The sequence below is a fragment of the Neltuma alba genome, unplaced genomic scaffold (assembly GCF_004799145.2).
Source record: "Neltuma alba isolate B1F8T4 unplaced genomic scaffold, ASM479914v2 tig00011497_pilon, whole genome shotgun sequence".
Lineage (NCBI taxonomy): Eukaryota > Viridiplantae > Streptophyta > Magnoliopsida > Fabales > Fabaceae > Neltuma > Neltuma alba.
This window is the reverse complement of record NW_021636165.1, coordinates 525,014-536,218: the sequence shown is the minus strand read 5'-3', so window position 1 is coordinate 536,218 and position 11,205 is coordinate 525,014. Positions and strand designations below refer to the sequence as shown.

At 33.8% G+C, this 11,205-nt stretch overlaps 1 protein-coding gene across 1 annotated transcript; it reads right to left on the bottom strand.

The window, feature by feature from the left end:
• Positions 1 to 6,455: 6,455 nt before the first annotated feature.
• LOC114714281 (serine/threonine-protein kinase AtPK2/AtPK19-like) lies at positions 6,456 to 10,878 on the bottom strand. The gene is made up of 8 exons (XM_028899009.1): positions 10,621 to 10,878; positions 9,860 to 10,035; positions 9,615 to 9,690; positions 9,375 to 9,445; positions 9,197 to 9,272; positions 8,462 to 8,521; positions 8,263 to 8,385; positions 6,456 to 6,605 (listed from the first exon to the last, which is right to left on the bottom strand). Exons 1-8 carry the CDS (start codon positions 10,876 to 10,878, stop codon positions 6,603 to 6,605), a joined length of 843 nt encoding a protein of 280 aa, XP_028754842.1. The 3' UTR covers positions 6,456 to 6,602.
• Positions 10,879 to 11,205: the final 327 nt, after the last annotated feature.

The window sequence follows — 11,205 nt, the reverse complement described above, 5'->3', positions numbered from 1 at the left end:
ATAATAACTTGTCACACTCTATTATCGTAAGTTGTTTCAAGCTGGATGGTAGCAACCCTGGTGAGAATGGCTCCATTTCTGGACATCCTTCCATTCTTAGCTTTTCTAAATTCGTTCTAAATTCGGAAGAAGACGTTCCATGTCATCAGAAAAGGACAACAGATGGCGGAGTTCAGGAAAAGCTTCCGTATCAATAGAATGCCATTCTTCCCAGAGAAACACATTTAAAATTGAGAGTTTGAAAGGATGGAGATGGTCTAAGTGAATCCCAATCATCTGCCTTGAGAAGCTCAACGTTTCAATAGTTAAGGACTTCAGAACAGGTAATTGCCCAAGAGTAGGACTTTTCCAACAGTTGTTGCAATGAGCCAGGCGCAACTCGATCAAATTGTGGTAGGAATGACCTCCTGACCAAATTGGATATGTTGTGTTTAAAACCGCCATCTCTTAAAATATTTAAAACCCCGTAACCTTCAGCCTTGTGCTTAACACATCTCTCTGTCCATGAAAATGGAAATAAATATTGAGAAATACACAGTTAAGATATATTTTAAAGTAAGAATAACATAAACATTTCTTAAATGTTCAAAATATAGAATAAAACTTAAGCTGTGATGCTGGTTAAAAATAAAGTAGTGATGGTCGCAATTGCAGCTACATTAATAATAATAAATTATATAAACTGGCCAGAGCTTGTGGTAAATGAGCAATTTTGAATACTCTAAATTTTATGCTCCTACGAGACGTTGTTGTAAATAGAGGCCACTTGGATAACTGATGGGGTTTGATGAACTTATATTGGTACAATAATAAATAAGGGCAAAAATGAAAAGTTATACTCCCTTGCATACTTAATATAGAAGTTAATTTGAGAGTTAGACTTGATTATATAAATATAAAATCTTAATATTTGTTTATATTTATTATTTTTAAACTAATTTACGTAACTTATAACTTGATATATAATCTAATGTTATATAAAGATACTTTTAGGAAATTATATTACATTTGTTATGATTAAGTAATTTATTTAGCCTCCTTAATCTATCACCAAAATTAATTAACTAGCTCTTAGTCTTACATTGAAAACCAAAGATAGTGGTCAATATTTTAGATAGATTGCGGAGTCTCTGTTTCTTATAAATAGGAAGAAATGGATGCTTCAAAAAACTCTCAAAAAGGGAGGGAGTAGTTTCTCTGACATGCCAAGGTGATTAGCTTACCCAAAAAAAAAAATCTAATGTACTCTTTCGGTCCTATTTATAGGGTAGAGAGAAGACATTTTTTAGTCCTACTTATAGGGCACTGAGAGAAATTTTTTGTATGGATGTATAATTTTACGCTTCATTTACTATTGTGTTAACTTTGTTTACACAATATATAATGTATATTAAATAGAAACAAAGTTAGAAAGTTGTTAAATTTTAAATAAGGGTTAATAAAATTTAAGGTTTTTCTTAATCAGTGTGAAATATGTTGGAAGTGACTTACAAATAGGACCAGAGGAGTAATATGATTTCCTAATGAAAAGATATATGTGTTGTGTATATGAGAAATAAATTATTCCACAAATATTTTGAACAAAATCGTGTACATAAATTTTGTGTGTGCGCGCGCGCATGTATGTGTTAAGATGTATATTAAAAGCAGTATATATGTTATGACAAACAAATATTTGGTAAATATTACAAATAATATTAAAATAAGAAATTTTGCCATACAAAGAGGATGCTATTAGGGGAAATTAGAATAAAAGATTTAGAAAAAAAATGATATTTATTGAAGAGGATGCTAAAAATTAACTTTCTTAATCTTTTTAAATTAGTCAATTAGATGTTATATTAAATATAAGAAATAGTATTATTTAACGTAGACGAACAAACCAATCCAGCGAGAAAAATAATACAATTTGACAACTATTGCAAGCAAAACAATCAGATTGACCTTCATAAAAGTTAAAATTCAAGATTGAGGAAGCTCTTCGATGAATTCCAAGCCAGGAGGTGAAATTAAACCACCAAGCATAACGGAGGGTGAATCTACAGATTGCTTAATTAATTAAGCACCGATCTTAAGATCTGCGGTTTCAGTAGTGTATCTATCTATTTAGCACCGATGATGATTGTAATCCCAATGTTAACATCATCACAAGTACCATTCTTCTCTTGTTTTATAATGCTATAAATAATGATGGATTCATCGGACAAAGGCGACTCCAAATTCTCGGTGCCGGCGTCAGAAACTGCAACGGCTTTGTTTAATTAGGACAGACGGGGCACACCGGTGAGTTTCTGAACGAGAACCCTGAAATCTTCAGGGTTGGTGTCGATGATGAAATGGTTCCTTGTTCGTTGTAGTCGAAGATGACTTTGATACGGCCGCGCCGCCCATGAAGCTTTTCCGATGGAATGAGAGACTCTGTTGATCATCAATGGAGAAGGACGTGGGCCTTTGATGATATGCTTTGATTGGTGTTCTTGGAAGCCTTGAAAGCTTGAAGAAGGTGGGAAGGCTAAAATGGAAAAGGAAAAACAGAAACAGATATAAAGTAGATTCATCTTTTTCCCTTACTAAAAACTTATAACATTTCTTTATGTTTTTTTAGCTCTCCATATATAAGTATATTCTTTTAATTGTTCCAAAAACCACGTGAAATAAAAGAAAAAGAGAAATATGGAATGAAGATAAATTTATTATATTTTTTACTTCTATTATTTTTTTTCTCTATCTTAAATCCTTGTTTATTTTATATAGCAGTTTTATCTAACATTTTTTTAATAAGGATAGTACTTACACCAAATCTCTTATATCCATTATGTTAAGTTATTCAATCATACGTGACCATGTGTATTATTTTTTTAAATATTAGTATTTAATAGCATTTAATTATAGATCCACATAAAAAGGATTAGGACATATGACCATGTGTAATTGGATAACTTGACATAATGAATATAAGAAACATAATATAAGAGTTTTTTTTTTTACTAATCCAACTACTTTTTAATGATCTTGGCCAAAACAGACTACTTTTTAATGATCTAACTTTTTATATATTCCATTACTTGTTTCAATTACTTACTTGTCATACTAATCTGAAAATGAAGAGAGGGACACAACGTGGAAAAGAACATCAGAGACAGCACATGACAAAAGAACAAGGATCAATAATAACTATTTTGATAGCTCGTGATCTCCTGCGACTCCTGTAAATTTTACTGATATGGGAAAGAATATGGTAACATAAAAATACAGGGGAAGGGAAAAGTACCTTGATAATGCATAAGACTCGCGGTTGATGTAGGGGAAGGAAAAAGTACCTTGATAATGCATAAGACTCGCGGTTGATGTAGGGGAAGGAAAAAGTACCTTGATAATGCATAAGACTCGCAGTTGATGTAGGTGCCAGCACCTGCAAAAAAACTATTAATCTGTCTTAAGGATGTTATCTTTAAAAGTTATTCCGCAATTACCGGCAGATGAGGATACGACACTACTCAAGATTAAATGGATTCTTCCTGTAAAACAGAATAAACAGAATAATAAAAGATAATAGTAAACTTAACAAGTAGAAGAACACACGGGAGGGAAAAAGATAGGAACTCAAAAACTCTACAGTAGTTTGTGTCCTGAACCTTAAATTGAATATAGCCCCAGTAATCTAAGATGTTGCTAGCCTCTTAATGGCAATAAAATGTCAGTTTTTGGACGTTGAAACCATTAAATTGTTTGATTGCACAATCTGAAACGTTAGAGGCATATACGCAAGCATTCCGTTTAGAGTTTCATATTCAAATCATTGAATGTATTACAATTAAAATGGTTAAAAGCACCGTTCATGATTGAAATACTTAAAGGCATTAAGCATTAAATTAAATAAGTTATTGAACAATTATTAAATATAAAAACCATTCAGCAATTTGAATGATTCAACCGTTTAGGATTTCAATGGGCCACTTTTAAATCTTTTAAGGCATTGAAAATCCATTTATGATATTAAAACTCTTTAACATTTGATTTTCCTACGCTTATTCTTAATAATAATAAGAAAATCTGTCCATGATTAATGCTCAATTTGTTTTTATCTTCTCACATTCCTAATGTAGGATCTTTTATTTGACACACCCACACAAATATCACAACAGTTGATTCTGCAGATTTTGTTGAGTTAGAATCAAAGCTCATATCTTCCTGGAGTTCTTCCCAATCTTGTTGTTCTTGTATTTTCAGCAGCAAGTTGTGATCAGCGTATCTTCTAGGATCCATGAATCGAATATTTGCTAGGTTACTTCGTAGATTGTGTACATGAACACCAAAATACTTTTCTTTTTCGCCTTTTATTTCCCGTGTTTTGCTCTCAATGGAGACCTTCACTTGATTCCACTTATTTTGAAGGGGGAGTTCAGTACTGTGAATTATGTTTCGCATATCACATAAAAAAATGTGATCAGTCTTTATTGTTGACAGTAAAAGCCATTCAGAAGAAATATCCAGCTTGGTGTCAGTGAAATGCACTGATAATTTAAAGTTGTTGACATAATCCTGATCATCTTTAACAAGAATCCATAAAAAGGCCATTGGGAACACGTTACAAACCCAAATTGACACCATGCTTCCCCGACTATAACAATGGAGCCTCCCTGGAAATTTGTTTCCGGGCAAAAGAACGGTCTAAACCATTACGACTTCATACCTTTTTGTCGTAAAAATTCATGCACAAAACATTATTACCTTCATATTGATTATTACTCTTTAATAACATCTATATCTTATTTTACATAAAGCCACAATAATAATTCTTTCTCGTCACATTCTTATATCATTTTTTTTTATACAACACATTCTCATATCATTTCCTGTCTTAAAGTTTGTACATTATAAAAAGGGAAAATTAATTTACAGGTCCTTCAAATTCCTTCAACTTTTTTTTTTCCAATTTTTGTTATTATATTTATTAGTCCTTGCCGTTAAATACATATCAGCATTGTTAAAAATTTAGCTTAGACAGTTAAGTTTGACCAAACTCTCTTCTTCCTCTTTCTTGTTGCTCAGCATCTTCTCCTTTCCACCATTCTCCCCACTTGAAAATGGCTTCGTCATTCCTTCCTACCTCTCCATAACACCTTCCATTTCCTTAGTCGCATAGTCACTGGGACCCTTTTTAGCTATCCCTGTCGTCAAATGAAACTATGGAGTCGATTGAGGCTTAAGTCCCAGCCCCAATGTCGTTATTTGTGAATCGCAAGACTAGCTTCAACTTGAGCATTAAACTATTTTGAATGAGTTTTAGAGCTCTAGAAGCTATATTTGAGGCCAGTACACATGGAGTGATTCTTCCAATTTGGGGAACGTAGGTTAAACGGGACTTAACAGACCCTTGGTTCTTGAATCCAATGGATTCTTGTGATTTTGAGGAAGAGGTGGTGGTGGCTTAACTCCAAGCTTTGTTGGTCTTAACTCACGTGTGCCTCATATATACCCCAATCCACAAGCAATGCATCTCCTTGATTTTGTTTGCTACGTGTATATTATACATAGTTATTATCCAAAAGTTAAAAATGATAGGTAAGATGAAAGGATGAATGGAGGGGAGGGAAAGAATAGGAGGATAAAAGCATCAACATCAAATATGGAGTATAAGACGTGCATGGTGGCTTTGCAGCACACATATGTGGTAGTAAACAAGAGTGGCGACTTGCTAGTTAGAGCGTATTGGGTTGTTATTGAAGTTTCAAATGACAGTCACCATCAATGACGGCTCTGTTTTTTGAATTAGAAACAGAGCCAAACAGAGTCCTTTAATTAACAAAAGTTTTTTATCTTCCCCACTCAATTAGATCAATAGCAATGGCCAATAAGGGCCACAGGTGAAGGCGGAGGATGATCAAACAAGCCTAACTAAACATGTGATTTTTTTTTTTGTGGATTGCGAATGTCACATGTAAGGTCGTTCTTCTGTCTCTTTTTTATTTCACACCTCACAAATTGAGATGTGGGGTTTGGGAAGTTGAGCCCCGACCAACAACCATGGGAATAGATAAAGAGGTCTTGGTGAATATGATTAAGGGAAGGGAAAGAATGGTAAGGCATTTTCAAGTGGGGAGAATGTTGGGGAAGGAGACGGTGCTAAGCAACAAGGAAAATGAGAGGAGAGTTGGTCAGACCTAAGCGCCTATGCTAAATTTTTAACGGTGTCAATATGTTGTATCTAACGGTAAGGACCAATAAATTTAACAATACAAAGTTGGAGGATCTAATTGAAAAAAAAAAAGAAGTTAAGAGACCAAATTCAAAATTAAAATAAACTAAAAGGACTTGCAAATTGATTTTCCCTTATCCTAATAGCTAACATAACAGTTACAAATTGAATGCTAGTTAAAAAATTCTTAAACAACAAAATTAAAAAGAAAGAGAGAAGATATTATAAAAGAAAGTAATAATATCATAGTGCCACGATGATACTCGGCTTGAAAAGTCAAACCGGGCATCTGAGAGAATTTGGGAAATGCTACTGATGCAATGCCTCAAGAAATTAAAATCGTCCGTTTATACGAGTCAAATCACGATTTTGATTACATTTTGTCGGATCCTTTCAAACTACTTCACTGCCAAAAAAAAAAAAAAAGTTAATTTAGGTGATGGCATTAAATTTGCAGACAATTTGTATTGTTTTTCCAAAATTTCAGTTAAAATGATTGGCTAATTTCTTTATATTTAATTAATGATGGATATTTTGTGACTAACTAATAAGGACGTTTTTATTTGGAACAATTAATACCCTAGATAATTTAAAAGAGATCTTGTAAAAATTCTTGCAAATCCTGAAGAACTAAAAATTGTATTTAATCAATATTAATTTTTAAAATGGATGATAAGACTATTAGTTGAAAGAATTTTTTTTATCATGTACGGTTTTTAACATTTAAATAGTAAAAGGAAAGAAAATGATGAGAAATAATCACAGAAATTTCCATGAAATTAAAGATGAAAGTAAAACGAGAAAAAGGGGTGATATTAAGAAAACAGGGGGCATTAAGGAAGAAGGCAAGAAGTTGAGGGGTGAAGTTTAAGACTAGAAAACATTAAGGACTCATTTTATAGAATTCAGAGGCTTTGTATTAATTAGATAGTAGAATATAGATAATGTGGTGCAATAAGAATACCTAATAATTACTCCATCAAAAAACACAGGTGAAAAATTTTAGGGAGAGACAAAGTGAAAAATTTAGGGGCGGCAAAGGCAATAGAAGAGAAATTTTGCATCAGCAATTCTGTTTTTATACGCAAGGCCAAAGGGATAAGAAAGTAGGAGGCGTCTTCTTTTGATAAAACTTGGGGGTATTTGTAACACCACAAAAGTGCTTTTAAAAATTATTTTTTTCACAAATTGAGACAAATCTCTCCACATATTTATTTCATATATTGTAAATTTACTTTTAAAACTATAGTTTAGTTTTCACATATTAAGTTTTAAATTGCAAAAAATAAAACAGTCCATGGCCTTGTGGCATAATGACAGTAAGCACTAAGCACATCAATCTCTTCCTCCATGCTTCTTCAGCTATAAGTTTGAGCTTTCACAAATGGATGTTTTAGTAATGCTGCAGCAGATGGGCGGTTGACTGGATCTCTCCTGAAACAGCTTTTGAGAAAACCTTTACCCTCATGGGACAGATTTTCTGGTATTGCCGGATGTTGTTTAAGGACACAAATTTTATAGATGACCTGTGCCTGCTTATTGTGTAAGCATGTTTTAGTCAGTAAAATGTTTAATTAATAAACCAAAGATTCATATAACATATATAATATCTCTGCTAAGCTAATCTAGCCAGGATGACTAAATTCTGTTGTAAGAATTGTTTGGACTCAATTGTGCTGATGGTGTGGGTTTGAATGTATTAAAACTATACAGGATTTGTTTGGGAACCATTGTTTAATTTGTCGGTCTGAGAGCCTCAAACGTGCATCTTGATCAGGGTATGAACGTTTATCTTGGTCACATGTTGAAGTTCAGGCTTAATTCCTTGTTTTAATGAAGTACTTGCATCTCTTTTCAAACTTTGTGGAGAAACTTAAACCACTCGAATCAGAGACTTAGAGCTCAACATATATGGATCTCGAAAGTTGAAAGTCAGCGAAATTTGACAGTAAAATATTAAAGTTTTGTACAAATGTCACCTAAATTGTGTGCGTATGTGATTACTAAAGCTTGAATATAAGTGCGTTTAAAGTATTAAAATCATAAAATGCAGTAGTGCATACCGGCAGACTGCAATCAGGCCAAGGATGCTTGCCCGTGAACATTTCAATGACTACAAAGCCCAAACTCCATATATCAGCAGTAGAGGCTTCACCCGAGCTGTTATATGCTCCATGCTCTATAACCTGCATGAGAAACTTAGCAGCTTTATCAGTTTGCATAGTGATGTCCAGGTGGATCAGTGAGAAAACAAATATATACCTCCGGAGCTGTATAACATATGGTTCCCGACAAAGAGTGATCGCCCGCCGATTCAGCTAGCTATTTCAACGCGCAAAATCCCAGTTATTCTTGTCCATTATATATAGCAATTGTCATATCAATTCCAATTGTATTAAAATGACCACAAATAACAAAAAATGTTGTACAATCCACACACATACTCGAACAATGTGAAACCAAATCATCTCATCAAGTTATTTCAGGTAGTGTTAATTTCTAAACTAAAGATGGATTGACTAGTTGCTATTCAATATTAGGTAAAATAATTTGAATCCCCTCGAATTTCATGTAATAAAGTGGAAAGAGAATCGAAGATAGCAACCGATCCTACCTTTAAGGGGTTCAAAAACACACACACACAGGTAGGAGGCATTCTTCTATTGTTTTATATCGCTTTATACTTCACCATGCATGGACATAGTGAAGTGTTTTTTTGGAGGATATCCGAATTCTTGGTGAATACGAGGAGAATGTGTTGAAAGGACTACGGGTATTTTCATAATATTACTTACATAGGAAATATATAGTGTTTCTTTTTCGAAGATTGAGGCAAGATATTGCAACTGAAGGTAAAGAACTAAAGAACAAGGTTAATCTACTAATAAGCCTGCAAGCAATTAAATTAAATGCAATTTAAAAAGATTAATAATAAATATGATAACTATTGAAGTAATTAATCATTATACAAGATGTTGGAGATATTCAAGGACTTACCTGCTTCGCCAAACCAAAGTCAGCAAGCTTTATATTGTTCTCAGAATCCACAAGTATATTATGCGGTTTAATATCCCTATAAACATATGAAGTAAAGGAAAGAGTTTTTTAAAAAAATGATATGATGGCCCCCTCCAATGAAGGAAATGAGACAGTCAAGTATATTATGCGCAAACACAAGGCATATGAGGGATTATAAATGAAAGTATTTGAGCATATGAAACTCGTGAAAATAGAGTCCCACTTTTTCTTTAAAAACAAAATGAGAGTTAGAGCGTCCTCCTATACTTCCTCCGTTTAATATTTTATTTTTAGAAATTAATTTGCGCATATTGTTTCTTGAAAATCGTCAACTTTCTTCAGGTGGAGGATTCATATCCACGTGTGAAAGATAAATTGCAGCATATATAAGACGGACCCGATCTAGAGATTCGGCAACTCCAGCATCGTCAATGTCAAGTATTTCCTTTATTGCACATGATTCTCCAGTTTTTCTGTCAAAAATGAACATCACAACATATTTTGGTTTAATGCTAGACGAGCATTAAGGAGGGTATCAGGCTATTTTCCATATTTGACCAATTATTATTTCGAGATGAAATTAGGAGAATAAGGTCAAAATATCAATTTGCTCCTGAGTAGTATAGAGAGATGCATATGTACCTGTTGAGGCCACGATGAGCAATTCCAAATCTGCCTCCTCCAATAAATTCCTTTATTTCCCATAGGTCAAGTCGGGTGCTATAAGTGATTGGATAAACAGCATCATAATTCTGTCGATTATCAAACGTTTCAAGATGCTCTTCCATTTCGCGGATAACTTCTTCCAGTTCGCTGTACTGCCAGATCAGGGAAATAAACCATTTGATAGTGAGTTGTAACAACAATTTTACTTCTTCCAGTTCCATTTCGCGGATAACAATGATTCGGATTATGCACTATATTGTTTTTATATTCGGTTTATTCTTGATTTAACCCAGAGCCGACTAAGAGGTTCTAAATCATATCGTCTACAACAACTAAACTCCAACGTATGTATCTCTAGCAAAATTAAATAGCAGTGATTGCTTCTTTAAGAGGAACTTCTTGATCAGAAACACCAACTATATATAAAATTGTGCTGGGAACTAGTTTCAGTGCTTATCCATAGTGATGAACATCATGATACTCACAACAGCAATCACAGACAGTTCATCATTATTATGAGATATAAACTCAGTTACATCTTTTTATTTCTTCCTCACAAAAATACCAGATACTTTGGTTGTAAGAGAGGTGCATCCATGCCAAATTTTTTTGATAAACTCATTTGCAAACCAAGAATATGAATATTTTTGGGTCAATAAATTGGATCCTATATCAGTTATATCTCCCAACTTATTTCAAGAAATTGCAGTGTATCGAGTAGGTACAAAATCACGCACCTGAAGTTCAGTAACTTCGTCATTGTCACCAATTATATCCATCTGTAAGCGTAGTTTAAAGACAACATGATAGAGATGAAGATACCGCTTTTCCTCAGCAAGATCTGTGGGCTGCTGAAGCGCATAAAACTTAAGCAAAGGTACAGCAGAACGCAGTGTTTTGCTCAGTCGATCAAGCACGTCCTGGTTCACCTTTTTCCTTTGGAAGAAGCCAACCATCTGAGCTGGTATATCCTCAATCGGCAGTTCTGCAGACATGGTCGTCTCTTGAAGGAATGAGATTTAGTTTGTGAACAAAGGGGAAGCAGTAGGATGAGGAACTAGAATTTTAGTGGCGCAGAATTGGGAGCTGTCAGCATTTTCACTCAAATACTAGTTGGGGGTGGCAAGTAAAACTTGATCGTCAAAAGCCGGCATTTTTACTCTCTACCCAAATGAAAGTTGGTGGCGAGTACTTATTTATTACATACTAAAAATCATTTGTATTAAGAGTTTGGATTCATGAAGAAGACGAGAAACAAAGCAGGCAAAGAATCATAAAATGACAAATGAGCCACTTGTTGCGGTGGTGACAATAAATTATTT